Raw genomic sequence first — 15,962 nt, 5'->3', positions numbered from 1 at the left:
GTGTCCGTGTTTCTGTTAGGCACTGAAAATAAAGCGACACCGTAAAGCAGGAGCAATTTGGTGTCAGAAGAACGGAAGCAGCGATTTTTAAACATTATAATTGAAAAATGGAGGACCAGGAAATGCAACTTAAAGTGAAAAGAGGTAACTAGATTAGACTATAGATACAATGTAGTTAGCCCCGTAAAACGGTTCTTTATAACTGTTACTACCAATCGTGGAGTCGCATATATTATTTGGCTGAGTAATTATTTCGTATCTTTCTCTTCAAAACAAATGCTATCTTCGCCCATTTTTCTAAGCTACTGCAAAAACGTGCCTCTGATTTGTATAAAAAGCAAAAAAAAAATAATCAAAGCGCGTTCCCGTCGATTTTTAATCTTCCGCGGATACGCGCTGAGCTTGTCAATCATTAAGTGTCCTCCAACTCCATCACTTTTAATGATTCAGCAAAAATAAACAACGTAACATAAAAAAAAATGCTTTTTAAAGTTGAAATGTAATATCTACGTTTTCTAAATAAACAGCACCTATAAACCCTGCGTTGCCCATAATGTGACTCTTCTATTAAGAAAACAAGGTATTTCGTGTGGCGTTATATACTGTATACCTGTAGTGCTAAACGCTTCAGAATCTTAAATCATCCTCACTTCTTTACATTTCAGTAACAGATAAATTCACCGAGAGCATGTACGTCCTGGCGAATGAGCCATCGGTAGCGCTCTATAGATTACAGGAGCACGTAAGGAGGTCTCTGCCCCAACTCGCCCAGCACAAGGTGAGTTGAAAATCATGGGTTTTCTGAATTATAATGTCCTGCATATTGATTCCCGAAAATACCTATTGCCACTGACTTACTTGTCTATAAAAAAGGGGTTCGCTAAAAGTGAGTAACCCCTGTAGGGTTATATGCAGAGGCGTTCTTGACGTTAGCTTTGTAACGTACAGTCAGAACAGCTTAGTCTCTGGTTAATTGAGTCAGCCGCATATGATGGCAATCACACACGGCTTTCGTTTTGCAAAACCTACGTCTTTATTGAGTAAAGCCCTTTGTTGTGATCAGAAGTAAGATATGCTAAGATGATTGCAATCCTTCATGAGTGGTTTCCTTTTCCATGCAGACAGATATGCAGAGCTGGGAGGAGCAAAGTCAGGGTGCTATCTACTCTGTGGAGTATGCTTGCAGGTATTATTATTATTATTATTATTATTATTATTATTTGTTAAAATTTGCACAAGAGTGTGACCTGTATTTCTTTGCATTGCCAGTGCTGTGAAAAGCATGACCAACAGCATCTTGTACTTCAAGAGCATTGAGGCGCTGCTCCGACAGACCATCCACCTCAAGGACCAGATGAGTGCTTCTCAGGGACGCAGGTAGGGGGCGACACTCTGCCTATTGTGGCAGCTCAATCCGCCCACATCACTGCAGATTCACTGTGTGTGGGACTTCCGTTTCATGAAACCATGTCCATGCATTAGATTGGTAAATAAAACATACCTGGGGAAATTAGACTATTAATCATGTCTTAATTTGCTATATATTGCAGGGATGGAAATAAGAATCACATTGCATAGCTGTTTGATCCATTCCTGGTTTTACTAGGAATTTAATAAGACACACCTGAGCTTGTGACCTACAAACTGTGGCTAATCAAGCTCGTAGTAAAACCTGGAATGGGTGAAACTGCTATGCAACAGGAGTCTTATTTCCAAGCCTGTACTGTCATCAATGCTTTTCCCTAGAGTTGTCTGAAATTCACGAACCTCAGTTTATGGGGTTGGGGGGGGGGAAACTATACTTGTTTTAAGGATCCTTACATGTTCATGCAATTTTTGTTTTTATGAGTTTCGGTGGTGCTTGTGTTGCTATTACTTTCTTTTAAGGGATCCCTTTAACTAGTAGTTTTTACTGTAAAAAAGAAAATACAAAATAAATGTAAAATCACAAGCATAACCCTCCTGGTATGAATAATCCAGGGTTTGAACATTCTTTATGAATCAGTTCTGGCTATTGGGATCCCCAGTATTATTTCTTCACTTTATGTTTTTGTTCCCTTCCCGTTGTGTGTTGTTGCATGCTGCTTCAGTGACGTGAGTGTTAGTTCCAGTCCCATTGCTAGCCAGCCCATTCCACCTCCTCCACCCCCCTCCTCCTCCTCCTCCTGATCACAGACAGCACGCTGACACGCCCCCTGCCTTTGCTCAGGTTAGTAATCCTTCAGCTGGGAAGACTTCCAGCTGCACTCCCAGGTTACCCCAGTCCTTCAGTGGTTGTTCCTTTGCTCCATTGTCATGCTGTGTGTGTTGGTGTTGTTGTTTAAGACAAACGACCCAGCTGTGAGCTGGTTACAAAGCAGTGTTATTGTGAAAGTGAGCTTGAGACCACCTTTGATATTCTGAGTTACAAAACACCATTGCTTTATTATTGGCAGGTGAACATGCCAGCGCTGGATCAAGGGCTGGAGACTTTAAAATGTCAGCAAAGTGCGCCAAGTACCTACAGTAATACCAGCGCTTCTGAAGTGAACGGTTTTAGTAGGTTAGCATTGGAAACATTACCACTGATCCCTTTAATTAACTTGCACTATCATCACACACACAATGGATAAAACCCAAGTGTTTTTTTAATTATTATTTTATTCTGAGAAACAAAAAGGAAATTCAGTTGTTGTTCTATACATCAGGGGGGTCCAATCCCGATCCTGGAGGGCTATTCCACAATGAGATCATGAACTACTTCAGGGTCTGGATGGAGGTTTAATTGGTTAACAATTTAGATCAGAGTTGGAACAAAGACCAGGAAAGGATGGACCAACTTTGGCCACCTCTGTTCTATACAATTCATTTCGATTCTATGTTGAATAATAGTTTTGGCAGTATGTTTTTATAATTTACTGTTACAGTTGCACAGACCAGCTTTGGTCTCCTTATTGTCATCTATACACGTCTATACACTGCCACTTTGTAAGCATTGAGTGTAGTTGTTTGGAAGGCTTTAGAAAGGGGGTCAGATTTTTATCCTTAAGAAGAATGAAGAAACTTTAGGAAATGCATCAGAGAAATAAATGGACAATTTTCTTGAAATTTTGTAATGCTCACACTTAGAGGTTTCCTGCTGTAGCGAAGAAAATATGGTGGAAATTGGTCCCAAAAATCCAGCAGTGAGTGTGATTGTTAGCATCACAAAGGTCCTGTAGGAAAGCCCAACTTGATGTTCAGAAAGGCCTGGTTTAGTCCACCTGCAGCATTGTTTTCGGGCTGCAATCACCTTTTTTTTGTTTGTTCCTTCAAGGCTTAACTGGGGGTGAGTGTTCAGTTTTTGGCTCGTTTTATTTTTGGTCAACATTTCTACATTATCTCCTGCCCTAAAATACTGACGTGAAGTTTAAAAAAAAAGGAAAAGAAAAAATCCTTGTTCTTATTTAGCCTCTTTTTATTCTGGAAACCCCTGCAGAAGTAGCCAGTGTAAACTGAGATAGTTTGTAGTTCTGACCTTACATTTTGTTTGTACGATGTTCCACTTTGCTTTAATAGGGCAGAGGCTAGGCGTGAAGAGGCGACCCGCACACCGCCAGCAAGCTTCTTAACCGCTATGCAAAACAGCCAGGCTCGTCTGCATTCATGGTTTTAGAGCTTTTGACCTCATCTCATCTCGCTGACTGGGAACAAAATCCATACCAGCAGTGCCTCACACAACACTGCCTGTTACACTAGCTCCACTCTAGAGAATACTGATGCCGTATCTAGGGTCCGGGGCAGTTGTATTGAAGGTAACACACTGGCTACAGCTGTAGGGGTATCCAGGATTCAACGAGGTTAACCCAAATCATGTGAGGTCTTGGCAGAAAACACAATCGAAACCAACAAAACAGCTCAGACCAGGGTAGAGTCTTTCCCGGTGCCTCCAGACTTCCTGGCCAGCACGGTCCTCATCTCGCTGTTGATCCCGTTCCACGGCTGAGCCTGCAGCAAGCCCGACTCTGCCGACAGTGTCCTGTGCATCCGTGGCGCGCTGCTGTTGGCACCGTGGCTGGCCGTGGTCCTGTGGCTGCCCGTGGTGGAGGTCACGTGGCTCCCGGAGGGGGAGGAGTACAGCAGCTGCTTGCCGTCGCTGCAGGGTGGGTAGGAGAACTGGCGGTGGATGTCCGGACGGGTCCGTGGCTTCTGTGCCTCCCTGACGACGCCGCTGGGCTCCGTGGCTGGCGTGGCGTTGACGTTGCCGTGGTCGTTCTCGAACATGGTGTTGGAGAGCTCCGAGCAGTGGTTCTTGGCCGTGCGCGACGCCTTCAGCAGGGAGTGTGCCACCATAATAAGCAGCACTAAGACCCCCGAGGACAGGATGCAAGCGCTGGCAATGCCAGTCTCGATCTCAAACAGCATCAGCATGTAGATGGAGAGAGCTGAGGCACGGAGGGGAGGAGAGAGAGAATATTTATGTTTCTTTACATTTCCCTACATTTTTAAATGAACCAGGCAAAGCGCTCAATTTTTATTGGCATGCTACTGATTAACTTTTTATAAGTAAAAAAAAAAAAAAAAAAAAAGACAGCTGATAGTTTGTGTACCGCAGCATTACTGATCCTGTCTCATAGGATATAGTGGCACTAAATTAGCTTGCAGTTTGAGTGACGTACCTTTTCAGACAGTGCCTTGTGATTCTCTTGGCCAGCCTAAGACCAGGTCACTCGCACATACTTTTACAAATGCAGTGTTATTTTTGTGTGTCCACTGGTGCGTCCAGTAGCCACAGAAAGTTCACGACCCTTGAGCATGCCATAGGTCACCAGACAAGAAGAATCTTCACTTTCACAACAGCACTGGGTAAAAAGCTCAGTTTACAGTAACTCACAGCACTTGGTTTGTGTTTTGCAGTTATAGCTATACTGTAAGACATCACCCACACTAGTAATATCTAAAACAGCCCTGTTGAATGTCACTAGAAAAAGACCTGCAGATCCTGGTTCGCAGAAGGATGGCAGAGAGAGGCAAAGTTCTGGACTGTGCTGAGATGCCACTAGAGCCTGGGTTCCTTACAGAAGAAACTCCAGAAACCCGACCCAGGACCTGCTGCTACACCTGACCAAACAACTCTTGCTTTCCTTATTCGGTAACCACCTGGCTCCGCTTGAGACGGCTCAGAAAGGAAAACCAGCGAATTTGATGCTGCCAGGTTCTTGCACTGACAATTTTAATATGTGTTACTGAAGAAAGGAAGTGTTGTTCAAACTTCTGTGTGTGAGTCCAAGGAAATGTAATCTTCGATTGGTTACAAAGCTGTAACGAGGGATTCTTTAAGATGCAGTCGGACCTTGTCCTGACCCCAGCTGTACAGCGCTGCTATACATGTGGCAGCCCTGCTATGGAGATGAAATCATAGGGATATTAGACAGGGACTGCACAGAAAGGTCAGCTTTCACCTGGAGGCTGCAGAACAAGGTTTAGTCTCCCATAAGGTTTTAAAATATGTTCTATTGGTGTTTCTCGTCAAATGTTCTCGGTATAACGAAAATGTAATTTTGCGTCACAGTTAACTCTCTTGCCCTTGCACTTTATATAACAGTCTTGTTTGAATCACTGCTGCCTGAAGCAAAGTATCTTGTCTTGCATGAAATCGGCTTAAAGCTCCAGTTTGTGTCAAAGCATCTGAACTCTCTTGAGTAGTAACCCTTTACTGTCCTGTAACACCTGTAAGTCGCCTTGTATAAAGGCGTCTGACAAATAACTAATAATAGTACTTATAGTGCTTACACTAGCACACACAGCTTCAGCTGGGATATGGATATTTGAATCACTGTGTACTTTTTAGAAATTAAATAAACTGTACAAAATAAAAAGCATTTGAACTGTCTGTTTTTGTTCCCTGCTTCTCCGTGTTTACAGAACGCCTCTGTGCAGATGGTAGCACTGCCACTTGATTGTGTAACCATCCCCTATGCCAGTGACCAGACTGGAATTAAAGTCAATAAAGAAATGCATTTCGTGAAACAATCTTACCTGTCAGGTATACCGAGACCCCCAGACAAAACAGGCCAATGGCTACGTGACGGACCGCTCTGCTGTCCAATAGGAACCAGTCTGCCCTGTGGGATACAGAATTGGGGGAGTGGCTTGTTCTTGGGGTGGTTGGGAGCAACACTTGGCAATATCCAGAGCACTGATTTACAATGATGTTTGTCACAACCGGATCATGGCGGGGGCGGGGGCGGGGGCGGGGGCTCTCGGGCAGGGGTGTCCAATTATAAAATGGAAGAAACTCTTTGAAAATAATGCACCACAATGTTTTACACTTTTCACTTTGGACAGCAGTCTAAAAAACATGAAACAACCTGGCTGGCACCTATTGGACCAATGGATGTAGTCATACAGAAATGATATATATATATATATATATATCTATATATATATAGATATAGATATAGATATAGATATAGATATATATATATATATATAAAATGCAAGCTTCACAATTATTTCTGAGCTGTTACACCTACACTGAATATAACAATACTAGTGTGTGTATATATATATATATAATTATTATTTTTTCAGTTCCAGGTGGGGGACACTGCTGCTGTACCCTTGAGCAAGGTACTTTACCTAGATTGCTCCAGTAAAAACCCAACTGTATAAATGGGGTAATTGTATGTAAGAATAATTTGATTGCTTGTAACAGTTGTAAGTCGCCCCGGATTGTAAGCATGTAATGTACCGTCCGTTTGTTTGTGTCCCAATTAAACTGGAATGCTGTGCGGTGGAAGGCATCGGGTCCGTTCAGCGGGCGGCTGAGGGCCAGCGCATTGATTCTGTGTGACAATGCAACGTGGGAAAGGGTCGAGAGACGTGAGCGGACTGCATAATGAGAGCGGATCATTGTTCGACAGGCGAGGGAAATATTGAACAGACATACCAGGGAATGAAAAGGTGGCCCTGGCTGCAATTATCAGATGCCAGCGGTTCATTACATTTATCAGCACTTTCCAGCATTGAAACGCACGCTCACTTTCCGTCTGGTTTGTACATGGTTACCCTAAATCGTTAACCGCGGTTAGACTGCATTAACGACTGTAATATACAGTTGTTATTATAGTGGTGAGGCACAGTTTCAAGCATGCTTTAAAGTTAAATGCTTTTGTCCTTCCCCAATGCTAGCTATGCATTGCTAGAACCAGAGCCACACTCACACGTTTATATAATTGCTTATTATTATTACTTGTATTGTAACACTTGAAATGTATTTGCTTACGATTGTAAGTCGCCCTGGATAAGGGCGTCTGCTAAGAAATAAATAATAATAATAATAATAATAATAATAATAATAATAATAATAATAATAATGAACAGGGGCTTTGGGCCTAAAAAACAATATCAGATGCCATTTCAAATGGGTTCATTAGTGTAGTTCTTTCAGTACTGAAACGGCTTTACTGAAACGGCTTTATTTCTGGATTTCCACATTGATAAATTACATATTTTATTTAATGTAACTGAATTTCACTCAAAACAATTCCCAGTGTTGTCATGCGTCATCAGTATTAAAATCCATGGTATTTATTTAGTCACCGGGAAGATTGTATAAAACGTTGCGTCAAGCGTAGGAAGCATGCGCTTGTGTTTGCAGTTTTGCAAATACTTCTGCACCTGACCCACCGCCCTTACCAAGAGTTTAAACAAAGTTGCAATCGATGCATTTGAAGTTACCTGTCAGTATCGGCGTCCTCTCTGCAGATCTCGGTGACAAAGTAGCCGTGCAGCAGACACACCACCACAGAGCTGAGGTTGAGAGTCAGGGACAGGGCGGTGAGGACAGCGGCCACAGGCAGGAGAACCGCGGAGATCTCGACCGGGATTCCCGAGGAGGGCGAGGTAACATCTTTAATTCCAGTCTGGTTCGACTGCAGCTGAAAAATGAGGATGACGGACAAAGCCGACATGATGGCTGACAGAATCCCCAGGAGCGTAAGAACAATCAAGGAGCGCTGGCTGTAGCTCGAAGGCATTGTGAAACCAAGATGCCCACAACTGCAAAAACAAAAAAATAAAGTTTTTTTTTTTTTTTTTTTTAACACCGCACAGCGCCACACAAAATAGTTCTTCCCGAGTTGTTCTCTTTTGGCCTCGCTCTCCTTTTTTACTTTACTCTTTTCACTCTAAATATCTGTAGCTGTGCACTGGTTTAACGATTTACCCTTCTGGCTAATAATTTAGTTTAACTGCCCTTCATTAGTTTTGCATGGCTGCAGAAATAAGTTGGGCTGTTTTAAAGGACGCGAGGCTGGCGAGAGAGAAACCTGACGGCGCGCCGCTGAGCAGGCTGCTGATGGAGCGAGTGTAGATACGCTGCAGAGACCGGGAGAACATGTGATACGTGCAGCAAATCCACAAGATTAAAAACTGCGATAACAATGGGCATTTTTGATGGATTTGTGCATGTATTTTTGAATGAGAAACACGCACAGATTAATCTAGGTAACCAATCAAATTTGTATATATTTTTGCTTCTATCTTCTTTGAGTAATAAATTTTTTTCATATGTCCCTGCTAGAATTGGGCAACCCACACAAAAATAATAATTATGGTAGTTTATATTTTTGTTAGGCTATTTTTTTTTGGAAGGAATGCATATTAAGCGCTTCTGTTTAAATTTATGTGTGCATTAGGCTTGTATATATTATACAAATTAAAATTAATAAAATAATATATCTAACGGTGTTTATATATTCTATAAAAACTCCGGCTTTGCTAGAAAGCCTTGCTGGCATGTTTTTTGTTTCCACTTTTTGCACTTCAACAGTCAGACTCCAAAACTTTTCTTTGGAGTCTGTTTTTCTTCATCAAACTGTTTCCTTGGAAACGCAGTTGACCCTCCCCCGGCGCGGGGGGCTCTGGGCCGGGGATCAACAGGCAGCGCGCGAGCTGTTTGCACAGAGGCATTTAGTGATGCGTGAGAGAAGAGTCTGCGGAGGTGTGCCTGTACCAGTGGTTAGCCTTTTCTCGCAGGCTGTACGCTGCGTGCAAGTTGAAACTTTTTTTTTTTGCATGTATTTACTTTAGCTAGCAGATGCCACCTGAGGTTAACACATAAGATTTGCTTTTGTTGTCACATCTATTTTACACTACAGCGACATAGGGCGGCTGAGTTTCAAACACACGCTTGTCAAGTATACAGACATCCGGGAAGCTGGAAGTTAATGACAATAAATAAATAAATAAATAAATAATTGCACAATCTATGTAATTCGAGCATATGCGACGCATGTATTTTGAAATACAAAAATGATTGTTAGTTAGACCAATTATAATTATTGTTTAGTTAGTCCAATAAAAGGCATCACCTCTCCATCTCTTCAAAATACTAAATGAAACTTAATACATTCTGAAAAAAAGTTTATTTCAGGGTCTTTAAGCCATTTTAAAAGACTTTGCATTTACTGCATTCTTTTTCCATTTCTGAATGGGTACATGTTTGCAATATCACACCTAAAGTATACAAGTTCCTTTGTGGTTTAACACCTTAGAAGTAGACAGAGAGCGAGCAGAACAACGCTTGAAGGCACTGCTGTGCTGTATTTTGAATAATAATGATAATAATAATAATAATAATAATAATAATAATAATAATAATAAAACACAAGTAGGCTACTTTTATCACAGGAGAGAATATCAAAAAAACATCCCTATACTGTAGGCCTACAATCACCATCTTCAAGATATTAACACATTCGATTAAAGAAAAAAAGCACTTCTTGATATTTAATCTAGTATTGTTTTTAAGCACGCGAAATACAATTTAGTGTTGCAAACGTGGTAACAAACAACAACTCAAAAAGTTACATTTAGGACTCGCATAATAACACTGTACACATAGCTGGAGTGTACAGCTCATAGTTAACCACAGGGGGGCGACAAAGACTCTCTTGGTTTTGATAGTGGGCAGCAACATTTAACCCTATCATGTGCTGTGCAGGTCATTGGTGTGGGGGGGTGGAGCTGTTTGGGGTTCCTTGTGCTGCAGGGGTGAGCGCAGGGAGCTGCGTGGATGGAGATAAGGCCGTGGCTATGGGTGAGGGCTGTAGTCTGAACCGCAGTCTAACAGGCTCACTGTCCAGGCAGGCTATTTGTGAGCGCCGCGGCCTCACCACACACACCGAAATGACAGCTAGCAGTAGAGCGGAAAGCAGAAGTGAGCAGTTTGAGGAAAAACAAAAAATAAGACTTGAGATCCTTCCAAAGGGCTTCCTTCCTCTCTGAGAAGTGATGCTGTTTCAAACACAACTGAACCAAACGCTGCTGTTGGCGGGCGACGCGCTCTATTTATTTTGGTAGAAAAATCCTTATTTGAAGTTCCTAGTACCAAACTTCATCACAGTCATGGGTTTACCCAGCTTTTGCCGCTCCCGTGTGCAATTTTGCAATTAAAAAAAAAGAATGGAATTGCCCTTCTCTGTACAATATCAGATATGGAGTAGGTTGTGTTTGTGTTGCAGGTGCATGTCTGTAACAGTGTGGTGTGCTTCCAGTTCCTGTATCCCTGGGCATGTCTGATTAAGCACTGAACTGCAGCACTGCAGCCTCCCTCACTCTCTGCAGGATTGCAAAGCCAGGAGTCTGTCAGGCCCCTCCAGCTCTTTAGAGGAATACAGGAGATCGGTTTGCAGCTCCATTCCCAGGTATTGCCGACTATTGCATCAGATCCATTGCAAGAGAGTGTGCAGAATGAAACACTGGGAGTGCATTAGATGTGCTGCAGCCAGGGTACTCTGATTGCAGATCAAGGGTGGCGAGCAGTTATGAGATTAATTAGGTTTATTATACAGTAGTGCTATTTTTCTTGTTTTAATGTATTTAAATATCTTATATAGTATATATCTAAATTCCTTAATAATGTGTAATCTATCTATCTATCTATCTATCTATCTATCTATCTATCTATCTATCTATCTATCTATCTATCTATACTGTATATATATATATATATACACACACACACTTCATACATTGAACATAGATAGTAATTTTCTATATTTACATACTGTAGGGGCATGAGCAAATTTGTTTACCCATTGACTGTAGAAGATATGTAAAACATCCCTATTTCTTTTGAAGTATAATGGTTATTGATCTCTTTTGTCCCAGAGTGGGGAACATGTACTTGACTTGTAAAAGGTGGAGTACACAGGTTAAAGCAGTGCAAGGTTTAGTGAAAGTGTGGTACAAAGCATTGTAAACCATGTGTAAGCCCAGTGTAAGCTTGGTAAACTGCAAACTTGCTGTGCCAATTTTCCATAAACTTTTACACGGGTGCTCTGTGGTAAGCTATTCTCCATTTCCATCACCGTCAATCTAGCAACTTTCACGATGACTGAAATGCACAATTATTACGGGGGGGGGGGGATCTACTTCATTACACTCCAAAATATGTATAACTTCCAGCAGATTTGTATGTCCATCTGCCAACCAATTGTTGTTGATCATAGGATGTATTATTATTATTACCTGCAGCACTTGTCTTGGCTTTTGACAGATGATGTCAGAGTGATGACAGCCATGACGACAGCCTAATTGCCCCCTGTCTCAGAACGGTACAGAAACAGTGCGTCCGTCTGAGCACAGAACATGAGGAATCGTATTGACTGGAGAAAGTCATTTGGGCAAGCATTGCCCTTCGCTGTACAGGACAATCTGTCGCAATGTATCTTCCATCCCAGTTACCTGCCATTTCCACTCTTACTGCTTGTCATTAGCATCTGTTTCAGCAGAGAAAGCAACCTCCTCCCTCCTTACTGCTATTTAAAGTCCCCTAACTCTAAACAGCCTCCAGAGGTAGTCTCTATTTGTGCTGCTATGTGGGACCATTAATAACTGTAACTGTGGTTTGATGCACACTTTAGAAAAAATGTTATCAAATAATTTGAAATTTGCATTATCCTTTCCCCAGTTCTTCCCATGCACCTCGATAACCCTGACCTGAACACCCTCCCCCCTCCCTCTGAGTTTTTGGTCTCACTCTTCTGCTACAGTATTATGTGGTATTTGGAGTATTACTGAGCTGGATTCAAACCAAGCCTCAAAAGCAGTCAGGCTAGTGTTGCAGATCTAATAGCTGCAGATCAGTTTTCTCTGCTCCCCCTGTCATCATGTAGTTGAATGTTTGTATTTCACTTGTCTTCACTTATGAAGGTATGATATTATAACTCATGTTTGCACGCACCTTGTAGAGCCCCTTTGTTTGCCGGACAGAGAGAAGATCCCTTTACCAGTCTGAACTCCACTTTGTTGAGTGCGAAAGGATAAAGACACACATTGGAGGACATTTGCAGGGACAGTAATACCTACAGACCAACACGAGGAGCAGGCTGCTCAACTGCTTTGTAATTTCATTGATGTTTCCGTATTAGCAATCCTCATTTGTGATGAAATGTATTTCTATGCAATTACATTGCATGTGAAGTTTCCTATCCATGTGTGTATTTGATAATGCATATGTTTTTGTTTTTTTTTCAAAGTTATGGCAGGTCAACTTCTCGAACTCCATAGAGTTCACACTATCTGTTTTATTTGTAGAAAAAGTGTTTTTTTTCAATACAAATTGGTTTACAGTTACCAATATAGAAGTTGCTGTAAAAGTTCCACTTTCACAGGTTGAATGCAATTTGAGGTCCCCCCCCCCCCCACCCCCCTCACCTTTCCAGTAAAGACCCATGAGTTAAATGTGTCCTTTCTACATACGCGTACACTACAGACACCAAAACCAACAGCGGACAAGCTAAATAAATCCCACGTTTTATTACTGTGTCCGAAAGAGACGTGACATGTAAAGAGAGCCCGACTGTTCTTCGTTTGAAACATCTCTCTTTGAATTTGCATTATTTCTTCCGCTGTGGTTGCAGCTGCAGATCTCCTTCAGAGTATTAACATGCCAAGAAATACATTGCAGATGCAAGCCTACACACTGACTGGAGAGACTAGATAACCCATTATAATAAGGCATGCTAGTAGCATGCATAACCCATACAGTACCATGAAACCCTACCAGAGCACAGGCTTGAAGGGATGTGAATGGTATATATGCATAAACAGCCAGTTTGATTTTTTAATATGAGAGAGGGCTGCAGCAGACTCCAAGGATCAATTATAGTTCAGAGTCGTGCTAAGCTGCTAATTACACTCCTAGGGATGGAAAGCAAATAGAAGTGTCTTCTAACTTAGCTGAGATGTTATTTATGTATCGTTTATGCCGACGGTTCTAAATGAATGTTTTTTAGTTTAATAGTTTTTAAGACTGTAAATCGAATGACTTGCATAATGTTGCATCCAAAGTGGTCAGATGGTTTGGTAGTTAGAGCATGCTGGTCTTATTAGAGAGGTGATGTAACAGTGGCTTGATACATTTAGCACTGCTGATGGTGGCCTTAATACTGAATACAGGGGTGGTCTTGATATTGAAAGTGACTTGATATTGCCGTTAAGAGGAGCAAACTGGCTAATTGTGAAATGGCCTTTTTACCAAGGTGGTCCTAAAGCCAGGGTTTAGTGTACTGAGGATGTGAGAACTGAATCATTTGCTTATGTATGCAATGCATTTTTTAGCCATGCTTCCACATTGCTTTTACCTTGGTTTCCAATAAGCTTTACTACACTTCATCATGCATTCACCGTGACCCAGGAAAGTCTGCAAAGAGGTGCAGTCTTTGTAAAACCGAGATCTCTTCTGATTTGCATGAGTGAAAGATCTTGCTGCACTACTCAAAGAATTGAGGAAGTATCGGTGCCCTGGTCGTGTTCCCCCAGAAGATGAGGCTGTGCTTCCTCCCCTCCCTGGGACAGGAGATCTTTGCAAAACGAGCATGCATGCTCGGTGAAAGAGCTGTCCTCTGTGTCTCATTCAATCACCAGTCCTCATGACAGAGAACACAAAGTCTGTATGGCACTGCACAGAACACTGTACAAATTTACACAAGTGTAATTACAGCAAATGCATGCATCAGTAAATTCATTGTGAAAAACAATATGCTGAATGTTTGTAAATTGCATTGAAAGTATGGTGCCTTATAATAAATAATATGACACATTTCAGGGAGGGAAATAAGACTCCCATTGCATAGCAGTTTTAACCATTCCTGGTTTTATTGTGAGTTTAATAAGACACACCTGAGCTTGTTACCTCTACACTGTGACTAGCCAGGCTTTAAAACCTGGAATGGGGAAACTGCTAAGCAATAGGAGTCTTATTTCCATCCCTGCGTTTAATAAATGTATATAAACTGGTCACTATATGGTATGTCCTTGATCGGCACATGTGTACATTCCAATATAAAACATAAATGCCAACAGTCCCTATATGGTCGGGACAGTTCCGATTTCCTAGCAAATGTCCCGCGTCCCGATGCATAGGAAGAAAGTCCAGATATTCACCCATAAAAAGAAAATTCATTTATTCCTCACAGTAGAGTTAGTGAAAACCACACGCTGTGCTCTTCGTGCGGCTGACACATCTGCTGATCACTAACTTATACAAAGGGAAGAACGCTTCATTGTGTCTATTTTTACCTTCTCACTGTCATGATGGTCGTGTGGTGTTGAGTTGTTTGGTATATGTCTATTATACAGACGTGCTCAAATTTGTTGGTACCCTTACAGCTCATTGAAATAATGCTTCATTCCTCCTGAAAAGTGATGAAATTAAAAGCTATTTTATCATGTATACTTGCATGTCTTTGGTATGTCATAGAATAAAGCAAAGAAGCTGTGAAAAGAGATGAATTATTGCTTATTCTACAAAGATATTCTAAAATGGCCTGGACACATTTGTTGGTACCCCTTAGAAAAGATAATAAATAATTGGATTATAGTGATATTTCAAACTAATTAGTTTATTTAATTAGTATCACACATGTCTCCAATCTTGTAATCAGTCATTCAGCCTATTTAAATGGAGAAAAGTAGTCACTGTGCTGTTTGGTATCATTGTGTGCACCACACTGAACATGGACCAGAGAAAGCAAAGGAGAGAGTTGTCTGAGGAGATCAGAAAGAAAATAATAGACAAGCATGGTAAAGGTAAAGGCTACAAGACCATCTCCAAGCAGCTTGATGTTCCTGTGACAACAGTTGCAAATATTATTAAGAAGTTTAAGGTCCATGGAACTGTAGCCAACCTCCCTGGGTGCGGCCGCAAGAGGAAAATCGACCCCAGATTGAACAGAAGGATAGTGCGAATGGTAGAAAAAGAACCAAGGATAACTGCCAAAGAGATACAAGCTGAACTCCAAGGTGAAGGTACGTCAGTTTGTGATCGCACCATCCGTCGCTTTTTGAGAGAAAGTGGGCTCCATGGACTTTTGAAAGAAAAACATAAAAAAGCCAGACTGGAAATTGCTAAAATGCATATTGACAAGCCACAATCCTTCTGGGAGAATGTCCTTTGGACAGATGAGCCAAAACTGGAGTTTTTTGGCAAGTCACATCAGCTCTATGTTCACAGACGAAAAAATGAAGCTTTCAAAGAAAAGAACACCATACCTACAGTGAGACATGGAGGAGGCTCGGTTATGTTTTGGGGCTGCTTTGCTGCGCCTGGCACAGGGTGCCTTGAATCTGTGCAGGGCACAATGAAATCTCAAGACTCTCAAGGCATTCTGAAGCGAAACGTACTGCCCAGTGTCAGAAAGCTCTGTCTCAGTCGCAGGTCATGGGTCCTCCAACAGGATAATGACCCAAAACACACAGCTAAAAGCACCCAAGAATGGATAAGAACAAAACATTGGACTATTCTGAAGTGGCCTTCTATGAGTCCTGATCTGAATCCTATCGAACATCTATGGAAAGAGCTGAAACTTGCAGTCTGGAGAAGGCACCCATCAAACCTGAGACAGCTGGAGCAGTTTGCTCAGGAAGAGTGGGCCAAACTACCTGTTAACAGGTGCAGAAGTCTCATTGAGAGCTACAGAAAACGTTTGATT

At 41.7% G+C, this 15,962-nt stretch overlaps 2 protein-coding genes across 4 annotated transcripts; one reads left to right on the top strand and one right to left on the bottom strand.

The window, feature by feature from the left end:
• The first annotated feature begins 3 nt into the window (after window positions 1-3).
• On the top strand, window positions 4-5,851 carry LOC117966251 (BLOC-1-related complex subunit 8). 3 transcript variants are annotated; one of them, XM_034911996.2, is made up of 5 exons: window positions 9-144; window positions 666-778; window positions 1,122-1,186; window positions 1,270-1,377; window positions 4,944-5,851. In XM_034911996.2, exons 1-5 carry the CDS (start codon window positions 108-110, stop codon window positions 5,008-5,010), a joined length of 390 nt encoding a protein of 129 aa, XP_034767887.1. In that variant the 5' UTR covers window positions 9-107; the 3' UTR covers window positions 5,011-5,851. The 3 variants fall into 3 exon arrangements, with proteins under 3 accessions (XP_034767888.1, XP_034767887.1, XP_058870941.1); XM_059014958.1 differs by lacking the exon at window positions 4,944-5,851 and adding an exon at window positions 2,091-2,209 and having other exon boundaries at window positions 16-144; XM_034911997.2 differs by lacking the exon at window positions 4,944-5,851 and having other exon boundaries at window positions 4-144; window positions 1,270-1,381.
• LOC117966250 (transmembrane protein 221-like) lies at window positions 2,628-8,370 on the bottom strand. Its single transcript, XM_034911994.2, has 3 exons — window positions 7,702-8,370; window positions 5,998-6,083; window positions 2,628-4,403 (listed from the first exon to the last, which is right to left on the bottom strand). The coding sequence occupies exons 1-3, from the start codon at window positions 7,998-8,000 to the stop codon at window positions 3,877-3,879; spliced, it is 912 nt and encodes a 303-aa protein (XP_034767885.2). The 5' UTR covers window positions 8,001-8,370; the 3' UTR covers window positions 2,628-3,876.
• Window positions 8,371-15,962: the final 7,592 nt, after the last annotated feature.

Source organism: Acipenser ruthenus, chromosome 49, assembly GCF_902713425.1.
Source record: "Acipenser ruthenus chromosome 49, fAciRut3.2 maternal haplotype, whole genome shotgun sequence".
Taxonomy (NCBI): Eukaryota; Metazoa; Chordata; class Actinopteri; order Acipenseriformes; family Acipenseridae; genus Acipenser; species Acipenser ruthenus.
Note: the sequence above shows the minus strand (reverse complement) of the source record. Positions and strands in the feature narration are given on the sequence as shown.

Coding starts and splice junctions, on each gene's coding strand:
- LOC117966251 (XM_059014958.1), top strand. CDS start 108: ATGGAGGACCAGGAAATGCAACTTAAAGTGAAAAGAG. Junction 145..665: donor GCAACTTAAAGTGAAAAGAG/GTAACTAGATTA, acceptor TTTACATTTCAG/TAACAGATAAATTCACCGAG. Junction 779..1,121: donor CCCAACTCGCCCAGCACAAG/GTGAGTTGAAAA, acceptor TTTTCCATGCAG/ACAGATATGCAGAGCTGGGA.
- LOC117966250 (XM_034911994.2), bottom strand. CDS start 8,000: ATGCCTTCGAGCTACAGCCAGCGCTCCTTGATTGTTCTTACGCTCCTG. Junction 6,084..7,701: donor GAGGACGCCGATACTGACAG/GTAACTTCAAAT, acceptor TGTATCCCACAG/GGCAGACTGGTTCCTATTGG. Junction 4,404..5,997: donor GGTCTCGGTATACCTGACAG/GTAAGATTGTTT, acceptor TCCGTGCCTCAG/CTCTCTCCATCTACATGCTG.